Source organism: Crocodylus porosus, unplaced genomic scaffold (genome assembly GCF_001723895.1).
Source record: "Crocodylus porosus isolate Cpor-Errol unplaced genomic scaffold, CroPor_comp1, whole genome shotgun sequence".
NCBI classification, from domain to species: domain Eukaryota; kingdom Metazoa; phylum Chordata; order Crocodylia; family Crocodylidae; genus Crocodylus; species Crocodylus porosus.
In genome coordinates, this window is record NW_017728920.1 from 4,823,263 (window position 1) to 4,845,369 (window position 22,107).

The 22,107-nt window shown below is 40.8% G+C and overlaps 1 protein-coding gene across 3 annotated transcripts in view; it reads left to right on the forward strand.

Annotated features, from left to right (window-relative positions):
- MYPN (myopalladin) overlaps positions 1-21,076 on the forward strand; it is a 90,026-nt gene extending 68,950 nt beyond the window's left edge. For all 3 annotated transcript variants that reach the window (XM_019538482.1, XM_019538483.1, XM_019538484.1), the window contains 4 exons: positions 2,975-3,182; positions 4,669-4,834; positions 8,943-9,076; positions 14,713-21,076. In XM_019538482.1, coding sequence (XP_019394027.1) covers positions 2,975-3,182; positions 4,669-4,834; positions 8,943-9,076; positions 14,713-14,882 — 678 coding nt within the window. In that variant the 3' untranslated portion in view covers positions 14,883-21,076. The remainder of the gene's footprint in view (positions 1-2,974; positions 3,183-4,668; positions 4,835-8,942; positions 9,077-14,712) is intronic.
- Positions 21,077-22,107: the final 1,031 nt, after the last annotated feature.

Consider the following 22,107-nt stretch of genomic DNA (forward strand, 5'->3'; position numbering starts at 1 on the left):
CAATTGGCCAGGTTCGCCAAGAAGTGATCATGGGATACCAGATCAAAGGCTTTTTTGAAGTCAAGATATATGACATCAATCTCTTCTTCCTTGTCCAGGTGATAGGTCACCTGGTTGTAGAAGGAAATGAGACTGGTCAAGCAAGACCTACCTGCAACAAACCCATGCTGGCTATCCCTTAGGATGTTGGCGTCAGCCAGTCCATTAAGGACGGCCTCTTTAATAAACTGTTCTAAGACCTTCCCCAGATAGAAATCAGGCTGATGGGCCTATAGTTAGTCGGATCCACTTTCCTCCCTTTCTTGAAGATAGGTACTACATTGGCCTTCTTCCAGTCTTTGGGCACTACACCAGAGCACCAGGAGTTTTCAAGGATCCGTGCCAGAAGCTGGGCTATAATGCTAGCCAGCTCCTTGAGTACCCTGAGGTGTAGATTGTCAGGGCTGGCTGACTTGAAGGTATCCAGCTTCTCAAGGTGTTCTTTCACAAGGTCAGCATTAATGGAGGGCAGGGGATCTCCCTCACCTGGACCTCCCTGTCCCGTAGTGGGCATGGGCATCCCATGGGACTGATGAAAGACTAATGCAAAGTATCCATTTAATAGGTTGGCTTTTTCCTGGGTGTCAGTTGTCAGCTGTCCCATCTGGTTCAGCAGGGGTCCAATGTTGCCCTTGCTTTTCTTCCGGCTCACCACATATCTGAGAAAGGACTTTTTATTGTTCTTGATGCTCGAAGCCGGTTGGAGTTCAGTTGCCGCCTTGGCTTTCCTGGTTTGCTCCCTGCAGGACCAGACCAGTGCAGAATAATCCTCCTTGGAGGTGAATCCCATCCTCCATGCTTTGTAGGCCTTTCTTGTTAGCCTCAGGAGGTCAGCTAGGTCCCTGGAGAGCCAGAGGGGCTGCTGTGCCCTCTTGCTGCCTTTCCTCTGAGATGGAATAGACTTAGCTTGTGCATTGAGGATCGCCCCCTTAAGGAGCAACCACTTTTCTTGAACTCCCCTCTCCCTGGGGTCATGGTCCTTTAGGGCCTCACTGACAAGCCTCCTGAGCTTGTCAGAGTCAGCTTTCCTGAAGTCAAGGACTTCCGTGTTGCTGACTGACATGCCAGCTTTATGGCAGATGGTGAAAGTGATCAGCTCATGGTCACTGTCACCCAGCTTCCCATCGATCACTAGGTCGCCAATCAGGTCATCCCCAGTAGCCACTACCTGGTTGAGCAGCGCTTTACCTCTCGTTGGCCCATAGACTTCTTGAGTTAGAGGACAGTGATTCATTTCGGTGTTTTGGATCACTGTTCTGTTTCAATTTGGCCGAATCTGTTTCAGAGTTCCAACGCTGTTTCAGAAATTCGGATCAGCCAGGGAGATGCAGGCACTGTCTGGGAGCTGGGGCAGCTCCAGCAGTCAGCCAGAGCCCGAGCCCAAGTATCCCCAGCTCCCAGACAGCACACGGTGCCCTGACGAGCTGCGCTGCACCCATGTCATGAGGCAGGTGCCACGTGGGTGCCAAGCCGGTTGGGGGGTGATCCCTGCTGCCCCCCATTGCCCCATGGTGTGTGTGTGTGAAGGGGTCTGCCACAAGCCCTCAGAGGCCCCAGTTGCCACTGCTGTAGCCAGTGAGTGCGGAGATCTTTTTTTTTAAAGTGTCAGGAGGCTGGGGCCGGGCGAGGGATGGAGCTGGGCAGGGCAGCCATACGGGCTTCTCCTGTGGTTCCTTTGGCTGTTCCTGCCTCTCTCTGGGCAGAGGGAGTCACAGGAGAAGCCTCATGGCTGCCCTGCCCAACCCATCCCCCATCCAGCCCCAACCTCCTGGCACTTTAAAAGAACAGCTATGGGGCTGTGCTGAACTATTCCCAGGGGTGCCTCCAAAACGTTTTGGATGGTTTCATTTCTTTTCAGAGGTGGTTTCATTTAGTTTTGGAGATGGTTTCAGAACCTTCTGTTTAATGTTGGATTTGGTGTTTCAGGCACCAAAACAGACTGAAACACCTTCAAAATGAAATGGCTGCCAAAATTTTGCATAGCCCTACAAACAACCATGCTGTCATTGGTCCCTATACCATGCTTGTGGCTTGTCCCCATCCTGAAGGAAGTAGAGGGAAGTTAATGCTGGTCTGAGAAGCAGCAACACCCAGATCTGCTGACCTGTGCTCAGGAATAATCTAGAGCTTCATGAGCGAGCATGCCACTGAAGCTAGTTATTCCCCAGCTGTTCTTCTACCAGTGCCTGTAAAGCTCCAGTAGCATACTCTAATTTGTGGAATACACACGGGACGTTTTTGAGTATGGGTAAGTAGATATGTATAGGAGAAAAAGTCCTAAAGAGTATAACAGAGAATGAGTCTTTCTATAACATGTTGATATTAACTTATACAATTCTATAGCATGTTGGTTTAAAACTGTGAAGAAAGAATGTGTTTAAATTTGTATTAGACCAACTCAAATAATTGGGAAAATTCTTTTTTGCAAGCTTCCAGGTACAAGTACTTGTACCTAAAAGCTTGCAAAGAATTTTTCCAACTATCCAGTAAAAGGTATTGAATTTACCCAAAGAACCTTGTCTGCCTATGTCCTTAGACCAACATGGCTAGAACCTATACCCCTTTAAACTTGTATTAAATATAGCATACTCATATATCTAAATGAACTTTAAGTCCCCATTGATTTTCTCTCTATTACATTCTATAAAGATTCAGACCTGATCTTAAGTGACCCTTTGAACTGATCGTTTATATAATCTGAAGTCAACAGATTATTAATATTTTACTTTTTAAAAATTCTTATTTGTAGGAGCAGATTTTTTTTCCTAGAAATATTTAGGGGGGGGAAAGCTGTTTGTCCCAGAACATTTCTTCTCTCTCTGGCCTCGTTTTCTCTCTCCTATATCCAGATATCTGAAGATAGACTTATTTATTGTGCTGCTGAATTCTGTTTTCCAGTCTGTCAGTTGCCTCTAGCTGTTTCATTGTCTGTTAGGTGAGTGGGCTACCAACTCCAGACCTGATGTGGCTCCTGAATGGCAAACCTGTGTTACCAGATGGCACCCACAAGATGCTGGTCAGAGAGAATGGAATTCACTCTTTGCTTATTGATCCCCTTACACAAAAGGACGTAGGAACTTACACGTGCGTTGCAACCAACAGAACAGGACAAAACTCATTTAGCTTGGAGCTTACTGTTGTAGGTAAGAATTAGTAATGTAGCAAGAAACCCTTTTGTCTGCCCCCCTCCACCCCTAATGTGAAGCTCCTCCATATGGCAAAAGCCCCTCTTTTAGTGTTTGACCCCTTTTGGGGATGCTTTCTCTTTTCTACCTTTTCTTTGTTCCTCTCTCTTTTTCTTTTATTATATCATTATTATTTTTATGTAAGGTGTATTTGTAGTGAAATTAGAGCTTATAGATGCTTTTACAAATGTACTTTAAGTTTAAAAGTAAGTTGTACTGTGTAACATTAGCAAGATCAGGAATCTGTGTATGGAGCAGGTCCCTGAATGAATCATGGTTGATTGTGTAACACAGTAGCTAGTCTGGATAAGCTTGTTAATGAGCGGCAATTAACACCTACAAAATCAGAGACCAAGGAGAAGAAAGAATCAGTAAAGAGCCAGGAATTCCCAGAAACTTCACTGTTAGAGGTACAGAAGCCCCCGCTTAAACTAATCAATGCTGGAAACAGACCCTTGGGGCTGAAATACCCCCTGATCAACCACTTCCAGAGCTATATTCAACACAGCAGTGAATCAATTAAAATTCTTCAATGGACTCCTCAGACTGCACATAAGTGTGGACGTGACCCTGGGGCTGACAGCTGCCATCCAGCAGCTACCAAGAGGGATGTCCCTTGAGGTCAACGACCCCTGGATTGGGTAAGCCCAAGAATTGGGGAGTCACCAAAGTCTGCCAGAGAGAGATAAAAGGCAGAGATGACCCCCAGTGGTGCCCTCTTTGACCTGACCAGCACCCTCCCTGTCCAGCCAGAAGGACCAGCCGGCAACCCCCTTCTGAAGCAGCATCGCATTGAAAGAAGCCTCGACTGCCCATCAATGGAGGACTCCAGCGCTAGGGGATAGGTATATCTTGATACCAGTACTTAGTGTTCAGCGCTAGCTAGAGTGTGTGTGTGTGTGTGTGTGTGTGTGTGTGTGTGTGTGTGAGAGAGAGAGAGAGAGGGGGGGGGGTGGGATCAGCACCAAGGTTTATGGTCTGATGTTTGCATCCATTCAATAAACTAGAATTTTATGATGATACTGTGAGTTGGTGCTTTGTAGCCAACAGTAAAATGCTTAAAGAAGAGACTATGTGGCGTTATACTGTTCGTATTTGTATATGTTACTTGTAGGTACTAAACTTGAGTCTTCTGTCATACAAGTATAAGTCAGGAGTAACTCCATTGAAGGCAAAAGACTTTTACTATATAAAATGTAAAGTATAAAGTGTTTCAATGAAAAAAATCAGGTCCAGGGATTACTCTGTAGTTGCTCTCTACACTTACAGCAGCTAGGTTTGGACACCTATGTATTTAACCTTATCCTTATTCTACTTTTACCTCCTCACCTTGACATACCAGTCTTCCCAAACTTCTCCCCAGAAAAGGCAGAGCCTTGGATTTTAAAAGTAAAAACACTGTAAGAATCCCTGATGTACAGCAAATGTTCCTCTTGTTTTTCAGCAAAGGAAGTCAAAAAAGCCCCAGTGTTCTTGGAGAAGCTTCAGAACTGTGGGGTCCCTGAAGGGCACCCAGTCAGATTAGAAGGCAGAGTGATTGGAATGCCACCGCCAGTGTTTTACTGGAAGAAGGATAATGAAACCATCCCAGCACACAGAGAAAGGATGAGGTATTGTACATTACACAGATAGTGTCCTTGCAGCTGGGCTGACTATTGCAATATTTTTTTTTTATGATAAGAGCAGGTTGTGCCCTCTCTCTAGCCAAAATGCAGAAAGCATAAGAAAATGTGTGTTAACAGAATGAATAGGAGAGTGAAATCAACTTCCTTGATTCAGAATTGGGAGCAGAGCTGCAGTACAATCCCCTCCAATCCCACCGCCAGGGCTCTAGCCAAAAGGCTGCTATAGTGCAGTAGCCCTTCCAAGCTATCTGCATCCCATATTGCTGGCACTGGCCCTATGGCTCAGCTCGCCTCAGAGAGCCCTCTCCCACATGTGGCCAGTCAGCAACCACCTTTCTAGCAACATATAAATATTTGCCTGAACAGTTTAAACAATGCCTTAATATGTACCTCTGTACCAGTATGAATTTAATTCTGCTGACCTTTCTGTTTTCATCAGTTCTTCTCTCCTTGCTCCTCCTCCCACCATAGACCTAACCATGTTGCCAGCATGAACTGTTAGGCTTACCACTATTATCCTGTACTTTAAAAATATAAACGTAACACTCATGACATTTTATATTTAAAGCAAAACTCAGAGAAGTCAGCTGGCTGACCCATCAGCAAAGTGCTTCTGAGATCCATCATTGCAGAGTCCTTTAATTTTTAAGGGTTTTATTATTATTATTGGTATATTTGGTTAGAGAGAAATCAAATGCTGCTGCATCTTTGCAAACAGATGGGAGAAGTATTCTGTATAATTTAGGGACCTATCTAAATTGCAGTTTTGTGGATTTTGCAGAAATCACATAAAACAGCATTGGCTGCAATCCAGCTTTGGCTGCGATCTCCCACAAAATCAACCCCAAAAAACCAATTGTGACAGACTGAGTGAAGATGCCCTCTGCTAATCAACAGCAAGGTGCAGGGCAAAAGAGCGATAGTGATGTAGACTGAGTGAAAGTGGCCTTTGCTAATTGGTGATGAGGGGTGGGGCCACAAGCAATCCTCGCTCAATCAGTAGCAAGGTGTGGGGCTGCCGTGAAATGACCACAAAATTGGCTCTGCATTGGCAAGCCACAAAAAACCCTTAATCTCACAGCAACCTAGGCCCCTATATATAACCCAAAAGAAGGAGCTTTGCTTAAGGCGCTATTCCACAGCACAACATATCTACATTCAGAAAGCAATCCCTTTCAATCTACAGGCCCCAAATGCTGGAGAACACACAATTTACAACTACAAGGAGGCTGTCCAGCTTTTATTGCTCCCAGGATTTAGGAAAAAATATTAAGTAAATTGTACCAGATAAGGGATTACCAGAGCAGAATTCAGAAGTCAGAAAGAGTGTGTGAACCCTGCTCCTCTGAGATTCTTATAAAGAGTCAGTATCTTTGATATTAAGGTTCCCAGAAGAGATATCTCATGACAGCTACAGAAAGGACAATCATTTCCTTCTTCTATGAAAAGAAATTGCAGTACAGAATTATAGTAGCCTTCTTTTGCCCATAAAATTCTAGAAACCTGAATTCCCTTAAGGTTTGTAGGGTGCAGACCATTAAAAAGTTCCATTTGTTATACAGAGATTTTTAGAAAACAATGTTCATTATTCACACAGTGACAAGCAAATTTGCATTAAGCATCTCATTAATTTTTTAAGGCAAGCATAAAAGTGGCTGTGTCAGACATTAAATCCACCATAAAATTAACTCAGCATCAGCAAATCTCTTTCTAGAAGGGCTTGTGTTTGTAATAAATGCTGGTTTTGAAATTTTGCATTTTTGTGGGCAACAGCAACTTATTATCAAAGTATACTCTTTGGCATTCATTTTTAGTAGAAATGTATCCAAACCATTTAGATCATGATTTTTCCCCAAACTTTAGGATAATCACATCTAGGATCTTGGTTTAGCATCTTAGAGATAGGAAGTAACAGCGGCATTTAAATACAAGTCCCACCATAGATTTCAGTCTACATTTCTGAAGCTCCAGGGTATTTGAATTCAATGTTTCAATTTACATATATTCACTGCCTTTTAGATGGAAAAAAGAACAACCTACTGCAATATATTTCCTTGGTTTTGGTTAGACAATAAATTAATTATTTTCTCTCTTCTATGGATTCTACCTCAGTATAAATCTGTTGATCAACTTAATGTTTTAATTAGGGCAAACAGCTACTCAACGATGAGTCACTGGCTCCCTGCTATCCATTACAAGTAGTAGTTGAAGCATGATGGATGTTGTGCCCTGGACTGCCTCACTTTTAATTATTTTGGATAAAATTCATGGCATGCATAGACAATGACTAGTCAGCCATACATAGGTGCACCAACAAGGTAAAATCCACTGCTCCACCCTAAAGCCACAAGGTGGGATTGTACATAGCAGGGCTAGCAGCACAATTGTTTTTTTACCTTGTTACCACCACAGCCCTGGACTTCTAGCATCACCTGTGTAAAGCGTTAGGACTACTGGATCCACAGAAATACCAATTGGCAGCCATTCTTCCCAGCTTACCTCATCTTGCCCCCACTGATATCTCCCACACTACCTTACGCAAAACCAAGAGACATTTTCTACAGTGTAAAGAGGATGCAGTTGTCCCCCAAATAATGGCTCCATTCATGTTACCTGAGCAGGTTAAGGGTGAACATGACCCTTTAGGAGTAATACTTCTAGAGCTGGCTGTAAAAATGGAATGTCAATCCCTCATGAAGAAGGTTAGAGGTTTCATTTCAATTGAAAACAAAACAAAATCATAAATATCAGAATCTTTCCTTAAAGGAAACACTTCAGCTTGGGAGCATATGAATGACACTGGGCACATCTATATGTGCTATTAGTTCAAAATAGGTTTAATGCACAGTAAAAATACTATGCAGTAAGCCTACCAGGAAGCACATCTACACATGCTCCCTCTTGGGAACAGATTTGCTCCCACTGGAAGCAGTCCAGTAGAGGGCTGCTCCTCCCCTGCTCTGCCCCCCTGCAGCAGCCGGGGGAGCTCCTGATGTGCACAGGGCCAGGAGACAGCTGCTGCTACCACGTTTTCCCACCCCATGCACATAGGGACAAGCCCTGTGCCTAGCAGGGCTTCTCAATGCAGTCCTGGGCTGGCTGGGAACTGCCCTGTTTCAGGGGCAGGGCCCAGCCAGCTCCGGGCTGCACAAGAGAAACTCTCTTTGTGTAGCCTGGAGCTGGCTGGGACCTGCCCCAGAATGGGACAGTTCCTGGCCAGCCCTATGCTGCACAGGGAACTCTCCACAAGTAGCCCAAAGCTGGCTGGGACCTGCCCTCACTCCTGGTGGCAGCTGGGAGCTCAGTAGTGTCAGAACCAGGGGAGTTCCCCATCCTCCATGGCCCCCTAAAGTAGGGACTGACCAGGAGTAAATTTGCATCTGGCCAGCGTCTACATATGCTGTCAGTTACTATGCAGGTAGTTTACTACTTGTATTTACAGGTAGTAACTAACTGCCTAGTAGACTAATTTACTGCACAGTAACTGTGCACATGTGTAGACAGTGATGCTTTACTGTGCAATAGATTAATCTATTTCACAGTAAAACATCTTGTGTAGATATACCCACTGTCACCTCTCCCAGGTCTCCTGTCTGGTGATGTAAACCCCTGGGCTATCAATGGAAGGACAGACCGGGGAACAGAGGAGCCCTTGCTCTGTGACATTCCATCCCACTTAACAAGGTTTCCAAATGGAGCCTGGAAGCCCTGAGCTACTGTAAAGCTTGCAGGAAGTGAGACAGGTCTGTTGGCAGAGAGCCAGGCAGGTTTCTATTGGAATGTTATTGCAAGCGCCATACACCTGTGGGAAATTTCATTTCTGCAAAATTGGTATTTTCCAATGGTGAAATTTTCCACTGAAAAATTTCATGAGAGTTCTAATTACTCCCTTTATAAGTCTGCTTTATTAATTATATTACAACTGTGTACAATCATTAGTAGCATTTATGAGTTGCACCTCCATTATTTGAAGGACTAAGATTTTGCAGAGCAGAACAGCACTTTATACAGGTTAGAGAGCCATCATCTTAATACTAAATCTGACAGCTGATACACACTTAAAATTAGTAATTCCAACCACTTATTTTCCCAGCATGCATCAAGATACAACAGGATATGTTTGCCTTTTGATTCAGCCTGCCAGGAAAGCAGATGCTGGTTGGTATACTTTGTCTGCTAAAAATGAAGCTGGTATTGTGTCGTGCACTGCTAGACTTGACATATATGGTAAGTATCCTATTATGAACTCTGAAATAAAACAAAACTTTTACCTCATTTATTAAGACTACCCTTAACTAGGACTAAGCAGGACTGTCTAACCCACTGTTAGTCTCCTAACTTTCAACATTCATGCTTGTTCATTAACTAAATTTGTAATATAATTTCATAACAATGGAAATGGAAAAGTGATGCTTTCCCCCCCTTAAAACTCTCTAATTATAGGCAGTATTCAAAAAATAAATTTGATAGGGAGATTTTTTTCTATTTTTTATGACAAAATTTTCACTAAACAATATATACTATACCATTAAAAAGTACACTCTGCCCCATTAACTTCATATGAGGACAGAATCATCATGTAATTACATGCAAAAAAGACAAATATTTCTAAGACGTATGTATGGAGAGAAATGTCATAGGGAGGTTAGTTTTCGATTTAGGATGTTGCTTTGTGAATAAGGGTAAATTGAGCCATGGAGTCACATAGTAAATCGAGACCTTTGCTCTACTAAAATACCTCCCATATTTTATTAATCTAGTTTTCAGTTTAGGGAAATGACAGTTATGCAATTCAGTAGCTAGAACAATTTAAGCAGTTGAGGAGTTTAAGAAATAAATGAACTTTTCTTTTTTGGGTTGCAACCTAAGTCTAAACTCTCTTGGCCTTTTGATGAAGTGACCAACCATCTGTATATCCCAGTATTCCCCCCGAAACAGAGCGTTGTGCCAAATTTGTTTGCTCTCATACTGGCCTGCGACTCCTTACCTCATGTTCCCAGGACATCAGGCAGTGCGTTGCTGCATCTGCATCTGCCCAAGAAGACACAGCAAGACTTGTAAAATCAGAGGACACTGCCCAATGGTTTCAGCTCAGCAGAACAGGCACTATAGGGGGTCAGTCCATGGTGCCACATGCAACCTGTGCCCCAGATTCCCTATGCTGCATGCAGCATAAAGTCTAGCCCAGGCACCATGGGCAGTGCATGTCTCATGTTAACCCTGGAGGCTGACATATGCTGGGTATGGTGTGTGAGTTGCACCCAGCATCGTGGCTGCTCCACAGAAGGTAATCCCAGTGTGGCCCACAGACCAGCTCAGAGCTGCTCATCTGGCCCATGGGGCTGAATGAGTTTGACACCCCTGATCTAGGCACTAATACAGTGATTCTCAACCAACATGCTGCAGTACCCTGGGGTGCCTCAAGATCCTTTCAAGGGTCCCATGGGGTGCCACATAATATTAGCACCGCTGGTGTGCAAACATGATTCCCAGGATAAACCCAGAGATTTCAAACAGGAATACATAGTATCCAAAACACTCTGCCGTGCTGTGATCTGAGTTCTCTGCAGGAGAAAAAATGCTTTATTATTTGTCTGTAGTTCAAAAATGAGTGAAAACTAAAAGCTGGCATTTTCTAAGAGGTGCCTTGAGACTATCAAGGGCTGCCATGACGCTGAAAAGGCTGAGAACTACTGCGCTAATGAAAACAATAACTTGATGTTGAAAGACTTCTTTTTTTCCTTACACATCAAGGCCCCTGGTCTATAACTGTATCTTTACTTTTTAAAAACATTCCAGTTGTCTACTCACAGTAAACTCTAAAATGTAAGATTAGCTCTAAATACTGGTGTTTCAGGAATCTGTCCACTAAGAACCTAAAAATGTCTTTTTTGATACCTGAGCATTTCATTTCATTTGATCAGCTAATTGATGTGTTTCCACTATGACATATAGAACCACCACCTACAAATCATTCTGTCTTGAGCACTGCCTAAACCTACAATATTCAGCAACTGTGAACCTTTAGAGTAAAGTGTACATATATTGCAATAACAGCTTAGCTAACATCTAATTATAATGAAGGAGATTATCTTGAATGACTAAGCATACAATTATACCACACACATACATGTATCAAGTCATTGCACTGTAGCATTACTTACCAGGAGGGAAACTTTCAAATCTCTGAAAAACCAAATTTAACCAATTTAAAAAAATTGTTTCACTACCTGCAATAACAAAAACAACCAACAAATGCAGTGGAATCCTTCCACATCCCTGTTAGTTTTCTGCCATCTGGTGGACATAGAATTGCATTTTATACTTAATGCCTCCTTGATAGAGTTGAGGAGCTAGAGAGATTGCCATATTAAAAAAATAACCTAACTAAACCTAAATGAAATAAACTAAATATACTGTTAGCTTTCCAAACATTGAAGGAGATAAGTTTAACAAACACACAAGTGATACAGATCACAAGAAGAGAAGAGAATTGTTTATGGTGGGTCAAGCAGGAAAAATTAGATGAGAACATTTGGAAGGGAAGCCTCATCAGTTTATCAGTTTGAAACTAAACTAGAAAATGGGCCAACCCTGCAGTGGCAGGTGGACCTGATATAATTATAATAGATCTTCTCCAGCTCCAGTGTCTATAATTTTCAACACACCAAGTTTAAAGAAAAAATATGAAGTATAATCAACAGAAGAGGTATCAAACAGGGAAGGAACCTGTTGGAAGCCAAGGGAAAGAGATGGCTGTTTATCCAAGCTATCCTGAACCTTCAAGACAACCAGGGTAAGAGTTCAGTATAGAAAAGGGATACAGCATTTCCATTCTGATTAAATATAGTTAGTTCTTTATTTATATATCTCCCAAACCTTAATTGGTCCATGTTCCAGCTACCATAAAACACTGGAGCCTGAACACTTAGTGGTTTTAACCCAGAAGTCATACCCCAGTTTCTTGTAGAACTTTCATTTGATTTTATTATCTTTCCATTTATTTACCAAAACCAGTCTAACAGTGGACCAAGTACATTGCCGGTGGGGAAGTCTACACATCTATTAATGTGCCATAGTTATTGTGCATTAAGTTTAGTACTTGGTTAACCAAATACTAAATCAAAGCACAATAACTCATGCTACTGCGCAGTAGTGCTGGTGTATGGGTTTTTAATGATACTTACTATGCAGTAGACTAATACTATTGTGCAGTAGCATATTAGCATGGTTTTTGCCTGGCATGCTACTGCAGTGTTGTTAGGCCACTGCACAGCTAGCGTCTTGTGTAGACGTACACAGTGATTAGCTGCATTTTTCTTCCAATTGATTTATTCTAGAAGATCAGTCAAATTAAAAACTGATCACACCTGTCAACTGCTTTGCAGGTTCTAAATACCAGTATGGCGACTTGTTTTGTTTTTTTTTTAAATATGAAGTAATAAAAATCAGAAGCATCTAAAAATTGCATTTTTCAGCTGTGAAATCCCTCGAGGTTTAAGAAGATAGATCTACTTTTCATAGGACACTTTTTACAAAGGGCTTTCAATGCTTCATGTGTAGTTTCTGGGAGAGAGAGGTGTTGCATTTTTGTGCAAATTTAATTTCTACTTGTGCATAAAAAATCCTCTAAAGTGGGGATAATGATATTTATCCCCTCCTTCATGAAATACTTTAAGAATTATGGCTGTTAGTAGTAAATAGCTAAATCTTACAACAATACTTATTAATGTAAAATATATTCCATTTTACTTTTAAATGTGTAAGCGTACGTATATTATTTTTGCAGGTTTATATTAGTTATTCTGTTAGCAACTAGAAAGCTCAGTGAAGTTCATTTTATTTCTCTTAGCAAGTTGAAGAAGACTGCTTGTTTTTTTATCACTGCAGTCATCCTAAAGTAAAACAGCTGCAGCCTATAGTAGACAGTCCAAAATTACAATTATTTATCCAAAATTCCCCATGCCTTTTAATTAATTTTCATCTTGAATGAACACAAAACAAAACCAAAAAATATCTAAAACATGCTAAAGCAGTAGAGTAAAGCCAAAGCCATGCCAGGTTTTGTTGACCTCTGTTCAATAACCTTGCATAGTTTTCCTTTTAATTGGAGAGCTTATACCTAAGGAAAAGCCTCAGTGTTTCTACTAAAGTAAAATTTTCCTAACGAGTTCAGTAGGGTTTAAATTTTCCCTATGAACTCCATCAGGACAACTTACAGCTATAAAGTAATACACTTGATCATATTTAAAGGACTGGGCCCTGCATTGGAAATAGCAAAAAAGATACATGGGATGAATATCTCTAAAAACATGGAAAACTGCCTTTTCCAAGTGTGCACTCAGAATTCTGTAGGCTTTCTTTACAGCTAAAATAGTTTCATAGTTAGTAGGGTTGGAAGGGACCTGAGCAGATCATCGAGTCCGACCCCCTGCCATGGCAGGAAAGAGTACTGGGGTCAAACAACCCCGGCAAGGTGTTCGCCTAGCCTCCTCTTAAAGACCCCCAGGGTAGGAGCCACCACCACTTTGCTTGGAAGTTGGTTCCAGATCCTAGCCGCACTGACAGTGAAGTAGCGCCTCCTGATGCCTAGTCTGAATTTATCCTCTGCCAGCTTGCGACCATTATTCCTAGACACTCCTGGTAGTGCTCGGGGAAACAAGGACTCCCCCAGTGCCTCCTAGTCCCCTCTCACTAGTTTGTAACAGGCCACTAGATCCCCCCTCAGCCTTCTCTTGTGGAGGCTGAATAGGTTCAGGCCTGCTCTGCTGCCCCCTGATCATGCGAGTGGCCCTCCTCTGGACCCTCTCCATGTTGTCCACATCCCTCTTGAAGTGCGGCACCCAGAACTGGACGCAGTACTCCAGCTGCCGCCTGACCAGTGCCACATAGAGGGGGAGGATCACCTCCTTGGACCTGCTTGAGATGCATCTGTGGATGCATGACAAGGTGTGGTTGGCCTTTCCAACTGCATCCCCACACTGCCGGCCCATATTCATCTTGGCATCAATGATGACTCCAAGATCCTTTTCTGCCTCTGCACTGACAAGAAGGGAGTTCCCCAGCCTGTAGGTATGCTGCTGGTTCTTCCTCCCCAGGTGCAGCACCTTGCACTTGTCAGTGTTGAATCCCATCCTATTCTCGTCCGCCCACCCCTGTAACCTGTCTAGGTCCGATTGTAGCCTATTCCTTCCTTCTAACATGCCCGCTTCCCCCCACATCTTAGTATCATCTGCAAATTTGAACAAGGTGCTTTTTACCCCCTGGTCCAAGTCGCTGATGAACATGTTGAACAGTGAGGGCCCAAGGACCAAGCCCTGGGGGACCCCACTCTCCACATCCCTCTAGGTCGAAAATGACCCATCCACCGCCACTCTCTGGGTGCGGCCCTCCAGCCAGTTGGTGACCCATTTGACTGTGTGGGTGTCAACACCACAGTCCCCCAGTTTCTTAATGAGAACGGGGTGAAAGACAGTGTTGAAGGCCTTCCGAAAGTCCAGGTAAACTATGTCCACTGCTACCCCTGCATCTAAGGATTTGATGACCTAGTCGTAGAAGACCACCAGGTTGGTCTGACAGGACCTGCCTCTAATGAACCCGTGTTGGTTGCCCTTAAGCATAATTTCCCCTGCTGGCCCCTTGTCGACATGTGCCAGAATAATTCTCTCAAAAAGCTTACCCAGGATCGAGGTAAGACTGACTGGTCTATAGTTCCCCAGGTTCTCCTTCCTCCCTTTTTTGAAGATGGGAACCACATTGGCCCTCTTCCAGTCCTCTGCTAGGATCTGGAACCAACTTCCAAGCGATAAACTGTACTTTATCTAGAATTTTATTTATTCTGTTCTTTGTCTTTGTTGCTTCAGCACAATGGCACCAACAGATCCCACAGCCAATAAAGTATCGACCAGGAGGCAACCGGTATGCAAACCTCGCTGGACAAGGACTTGACGTTTTTTCTGCCTTCCCAGCTGTTGAAAGCCCAATGCTGTTTTCATCCCCATCCCAGAATGTGGTGGAAAGTGAAGAACTTTAAAAACCTATGGTTCCAATTATGCCTGCAGAAATACAAGAACTGTGAAAAAACATATAGGATGGTACAAGCCAACATCTCCAGGGTTTACAAGCAACTTGTTTTTAGTGAGTGTACTGCTGCTGGAACTGCTGCAAGTAACATACTGTAGAAGATGTTTGCATAATATTTTACTACAGGATGACTGTGGTATGGTGTGTAGTGCAGTAAGTTTGGTACTATGCCTTTTTCTAAGAATTATAAAGCACAGAGACAGTTTTCAGCACTTAAAAGCCTATACCACATTTTACTGCTTCAGTTAAAGCTACTGTACCTCTAACAAGCAATGATAAGGATTTATGGTATTTAACTGGATATAGCCAATGAAAGCAATGGCATGATGATAGTTCTGAAAAAGGTGAACAACATGACTTTGAATGTAAAGTGTGTCTGATAGTCACAAAGCACAAGTAAAAGGAAAGAAAAAAAGCTGTAACATCATTTTTATGTACTAGTATACCAAATGATACTGATTTGGTGATCAAGATTAGATAAGTATAGCATTTCATGTAGATAAAGCTACCTACAATGCATATTTATATTTCTGTGTACATGTACTCTGTGACTTGTGTACTTATGATATATTGAACTATTCAGTAAGATACCAAGTATGTGCTTAGGACGCTAACATATGAAACTCAGCATCCTGAATTGCATTAAGCACATTCTGTAGACATCACAGATGAAAACTACTGTATATTTCCACACACATTTCATATTTGTTCCTTTTCCATTCTAGTGATTTCCTGCTTTTAAAACACACACTGTGAAGATCTTATAACTTTACCATTTTTAATACAATAGGTTTTTTTTCCATCTAAGTTTTTGACATACCCAGAAGAAAAAACAAAAAAACCCCACACCTTCCATACAGCTCATTTGCAGACCTGATGAAAGAGGAATTGTAGCCTGGTATAATTAAAAGGTCTTTCAGGTTCATTTTAAAAACCTTAGTGTCAGGTAAGGTTAAAATAGGAAATGTCTCCTCAGTAACATGCAAACAAGATGCTATTTAAGAAATGGAGTGATTGTATAAAACGCTGGAGTATTGTACCCTGAAAAATCATAGGCAAAAAGTGCAATGAGTTAGAGACTCTTTCTTACAGCCTCATAGTGAACTTATTAGTTGAACAGTTTCAAGATATTTCTCTTATATATTTCATTAACACCTTCACTCAAGCTTTAGAGCTTTTGAATGTATATGATGGTTTCCTGCATGTTTAGATCCTTGCTGAGCTCTCTTTCTTGGACCTTGTTTTGAAACAGTTCTGTTCTGCTTTACAGATGGTCAGAGATTACCACAAAGTTCTAACTAGATTTATACAGGAATAAAATATTACTCTCACAGATAATGTAATGTTAGATTTGATTTCAATTGCTTTTCAATTCTGTTTCCTCACAGGTTAAAACAAGATGGCAAACTACTATTAATTATAAGTAACTACTGAATATATAATATTACCAGTTTAGGAATGGACATGAAACAAATATAAAAAATGGTAAAAGAATAAGAGCTAATAGGGCACTGGGTCTGGAAAGGGAGTGAGCAGGAGCTAGCCTGCCCTCCTAGATCATCTTCACATCCAGCCTATATTGTTGCTATCTGTTGGCCATGTAATGGTTCAGAATAAGTGAATTTGTGATGCTGATCCACTTTCTAGTTGAGCAGAAACCATAACCAAATTATCATCACAACACACCTTGTGCTTTGGTTGGCAATCTCAGCAGAGGCACCAAAGATTGTATGAGCCAGGTAAGTGAACTATTTTCTCACCAGTAGAGGTAGCTGTTCCACAAACAAGGTCCAGGCATATGGGTGAGAAGGTAGAAGTGCTACTCACTCCCAGCTATATTTTTGGTTTGTTGTTTTTACAGCACAGCCTAACTAACAGAAGTGAATTCAGGGTTGTGGTATCCAACTTGACAGACCTTGGGCCTGTTTTTCAGGATTGCTGCACACTCACAGCTCCTCTGGACTTCAGCACAAGTTGTGAGGGTTCAGCATTTTTTAAATCAGATCCAAAGGATGTCAAGTCGGGGAAGAAGTTTCCCAATATTAATGGCTACTTTTGAAGTATTTGTTTCAATACATAGATCCTCACTCTCTGGTGCCAACAGTCCCCATGCTGCTTTCAGAATCTTTTATGTTTACATTATAACCTTCTGAAAAGGAAAATAATTGGATTTTTTTTGCACTTGAACTAATGCTGTTTATGGTTTGTTTGTGTTTTATTTCCTAAAAAGCACTGGGTCAACTTCTACCCCCATCTACAACTCTGGAGTCTCCTATTATTTCAGGGTATAAATGAAAAGCAGATTTTGATCCTAGATGTTCAATCAAAGCTTTATATCAATTGTTATATTGAGATACATATAGACACCCAGCTACTGTGCAGTTCTAGAAACCTTACTTATCATTTTCTGAGTATTTTACAGTTATTCAGTAATTAAATGTGACCCAAAAAAACAAAACCTGCACAGGTTTAGATTGCATTAATCCTACTTTATTAAGTAATATGTCCAAGAGCTATCATGGTACCTATATTCTTTGCATTGTTGGAAGACAAGAATAGCAGCATGTTTATCCTGTAAGTACATAGCATGTAATGAATACTGAGTTACCAGTGGCATAATTATATTTGTTAGTATTACTGATGGCAGTAAAATCTTACAGCTTTACAAATTCTTAGAATGAGGTGATCCAACCCCAAGAAGCTATGTAAATTAAACACAAAGAATACAAACCAAACATGCAGCTTGGCTCTCTTCACCCTTGCTCCAACTTTTACACCAGTATAACTTCACTGAATTTCACTGTAGCCTTTCCTAACTTACATCATAATAAGCAGGAGAAGAATAGCAACATGATAAGCCAGCTGAAGGTCAAGTGATACACTGCTTTAAAAAACAAGTCTTCTGCACTTTGACAGCAATGAGGAAGGAGAAGCAGGAGGAAGTGTTATTGAAAGATTTTTCCCTGAAGAGATGTTTAAGAGGGTTATGGATGAAGTACTGACCCATGGTCATTCAAAAGGAAGTTGTTGTGGTAATGTCCCACAATAGGAGACAGGCCAGTGCACATGGATTTCTAAGATTCAACAGTCAAATTACAACACTTATCTTTCACTGTCTTGTTACTACCTAAGGCTCAGATTCTAATCTCTCTCAGCAGCATGCATTAAACATTGAAATTAATGTAGTTACTGTGAATGTATATGACATAAATGAGATCAGTCTAGTTCCAAACTGTCAAGTCTGTTATTTTCACCTCTTGTTAACAGCTAAAGAATATTTCTGCTCTGCATATACTAAGCCCATAATAGGAAGCTTGTGTGCATAGATTTTAATGCTAATAGCTAATATTCTGACTGGGCTTTTGTCACAATGAAAACTTTGTAGAGAAAGACACAATGCATTGCATTTGTGCTGGTGACTGATTGAAGAACTGGGAAAAACTGGTTCATGTAAGCACCTGAGGTCAGCATTTAGTTATCACTGACCACACATGATGTAATCTGAAGAGTTAAGATCCCGTGAAGAATGTCACTGTGTAAAAACATGGTGTCAAGAAGCATTAGAGATTCCATGACTGTGTTTTCTTTGTAAATGGCTTGCTTGATGTCATTTTTGGATCCAACTGAGCAGTAACTTATTTGACTTTGCTGCACTAAAAATATATTCTGTCTTATTTAGCAAAGGCTGCAACAACAAAAAGACCCATGCCAAAATTTTCACATTAGTCATTATCTTTTACCTGTCCATTTAATAACTACAATACTAAGTAGTTTTGAAATATGGGAACCCTAAAACTGTACACTAAAATAACTGAATATTTTAAAATGTATCCTGTTTTTAACTTTATTTAGCTTCCAATTCCTTCCCAGGCTTGTAGCTTCACATATGTTAATGTGTGATATACACAGGCTATTTCAGAGAGAAGTGCAAGTGGCAACACTTTTCTTCAAAATTCTGGAAAGCTGAAGTGTTGCACCTTTCCTTCAAAGACATTAAACATGCAGACTCAATCCTCAGCAGCCTGCAAGCAAAATGTGCAATGACTGCAAAAGGACTTTTACTATAGGACAAGAGGATTCAGCTCTCTTGCTTTGAAAGCAAATAAAAAGTATACCTTTTGAATGCCTGATGTATGTAACTGCAGAGGGCAAAATAAAGCACACACTTGGAAAAATAAGCCAGTACATGCAGGCTTTCCCTGGATACTGTGTATACAGTTGCTACTTCTAACTGTGTATAGTGACAAAAGCACTGCCAAAAACCCCCACAAAACTGGAATGATAACTCCTTAAGAATCTGCTATTAATACTAGAAGGATTAAAACATTAGTCTCCAAGAAGTGACTTCTTTCATCTACTAAAACTGTACCTAAGCAAACATGTGAAGCAAAGCCTAATAAAACATTTAATTGTTAAATACTGGACAAGTCATTCAGTGTTGCCTTACTATTTTAAATATAAAAATATTAACTTTGAGCCTTAATACTGTATTTTTTCTTGATTAAATTGGAGTCTCTATTTTTGTTCCAAAGTCATCCTCAATGGGAGAAAAGGGGTTAACAAAAGTTCTAATATATATTTTAAGTGCATATGGAAGATATAAACACCTGACTGTTTAATAATGTATGCCCCTTGCCTCACCAAAACTTAAATAAATGCTTTGGAGTTGAATACCAGAGTGTCTGGCATGTCTGCAGAGATTCATTTGCAACTGGGCTCCTCAGGACTTGTCTTATAGAACAGTTGATGAAGTCAATTGAAGGTCCACACAGAGAGCTCCTATAGAATCAGGCCCTAAATAACTTAGAGGAAACTTTGACCATATTACTTGTCAAGTATATATTAACTGTGTTTCCAGCAAACAACAGCGTTATAAAATATAGAAGCAATCTTTTTAAAAAAATGGATATAGCTATTTCAACTGAAGTGAATATGCTAAATATACTTGCATTTCAATTTGTGTTCTTGCTCTTTTGGCGAAATTCTCTTCCGCTCCACCAAATTTTGAATGATGAGGTATAGACAGGGGAACAAGTGCAGGATTAGAGAGGATACAAAGTATCCTTCTCACTGGCTCAGTTCTGTAAGGTGCTAAGCATTCTGGTCCCACTCAAAGCAAGCAGTTAAGCAGATATCTAATTTTAAGTAAAGATAGTTCCAGGAGAAGTCTGTGGGACAACCTGTATGCTTAAAATTAACCAACTTGACTAAAGCCTCAGAATGCTCTGCATTTACAAGATTGAGTTACAAGCCAAAGCCACGGATCCAGCCCGTAACCACTACAGCAACCTATGGATTGCAGTAGCCACTGATATCCACTTTGCTCAGAAGGTTTGAGTCAGGTGAGCCACGCAGATGGTAGATCTGCTAGCCTTGTTAGTCATTCAGCCTATATTTAGGTCCCCTGAGAATGTGTAGCAAGTGGGCCACTGTAAAATTTGGGAAAATATTATGTAGCAGCTTCCAAAATGTCTTTGTACAGTCTTTGTGAAGAAGGGCATTTTGGACACATCAAGTCCTGGCTGTGTTTGGGGCTGTGAGCATGGGCAAGTGGAATGAAAGCTAGTCAAACATGCAATTCACATACTGAGGGTTTCAGACCATTTTACTCTTCCTCCCCATGTGAGTTTTTACTGTGAATGATTCAGCACACTTCTGTGAAGGGGTCCAGTATCAGACTTTGCAATTAATTTAAAATGAGCCATGTGTATGAATAAGGACAAAGATGTGCCCCACTTCATGCAACAGTCCTGATTTTGCTTTCTTATATACCCATATTTCTCAGTCACTACATAGCTTGACTTTAATTGGTTTCTGTGACTGTTAGTTAAGAAGCAGTATTCTCAGATATAGTTCCATAAGGAAAGAAGTGGCTCTCATATGTTTCATAACATCTGCTGGAGTACTAGACAGCTGCAGAAACTCCTGTGAGATTAACACTCTGGGACCCTGAATTCATTATAGCTAGGTAGAGTTACTTATTGTATAACACATACAAAGCCTGACCGTAATATGCTATTAATTCTTAAGCTGAGTTCTCCAAAGAAGTCAATGGGGAGTTCTGACCAAAAAATTATGGCATGGTATTACCCCTTATTATGCAGATGACACAGTTTTCTAAAGGTCAGCAGGTAAAAAACTGAAGTCATCAATCTGAAACACTAGAAACCTGACTATATACAATACTTACTGCATTGTGTGATCTTTCCCTCTTTGCTCTCTAAAATTAGGAATGCGGGTACTTAGAGAAATTTCTGTCTAGCCTGGTACACCTTTTTACATAGTTTCCTACACAATTTAACCCTAATTACAAATTAGAAGAAATATTAGTGTACACAGTATTATGATTTAAAAGTTACCATTTGGTAGACATTTAATATGTAATGAAATGTGATACATGCATTTTGTTTTGCATTTTTAAGCAATATTTTCTTAGCATTTTATTAAACTTTGCTTTATAGCAGTATCTGAGAGCATTTTTTAAAACTAGCTGAAACCAAAGTGTTTGTAAAGATTGAGTTACTTAGGGGAATTGATGGACTGTTTCTTCAATGAATAAATGTATATTCTGAATACATTGTGTGTTTCTGAACTTCTTACAGTGAAAGAATAGTTACACACATACAAAACATACATTTACAAAATAATTCCTTTTCATTTGATAAAAAATTCAGAAATACTTTATCAAGAGACACACTTTTAAAAAATGAAAGAAAACTATACCCATTTTGCTTACTTAGTATTTATTACAAAGTATAGGCTACAAGAATATTAAAAAAATTGTTTGATGGACAATTTTTTTTAATGAATGTTTACTAGACAGTATGATGAAAGTAACTCTCCCTGTTGAAATTAGGGGAAATTCCACTTATTCACTCAGAAACTTGTCTGATATGTTTTCATACTGCAAATTAAAAGTGTAATCTTGATCACATTAACCAGGCAAGAGAATTCCAATGCTGCACACTTCATGGGACTATAATTCAAGTAAAGCTAGTGGCAGGTTGTGGCAGGGCACTGTAGGTGCCTGCCACTTTAAGGGCCTGAGCCAAGCTGCCAGCAGGTGCCTGATTGCAGCAGTCATTTTAAATCTCTGGCTGCCTTTATAACTGGATCAGTTCCCTGCTGGCAGAGGAGGCAGCCACATTGCCTGGCTGCAAGGCTGCTGGTATCAT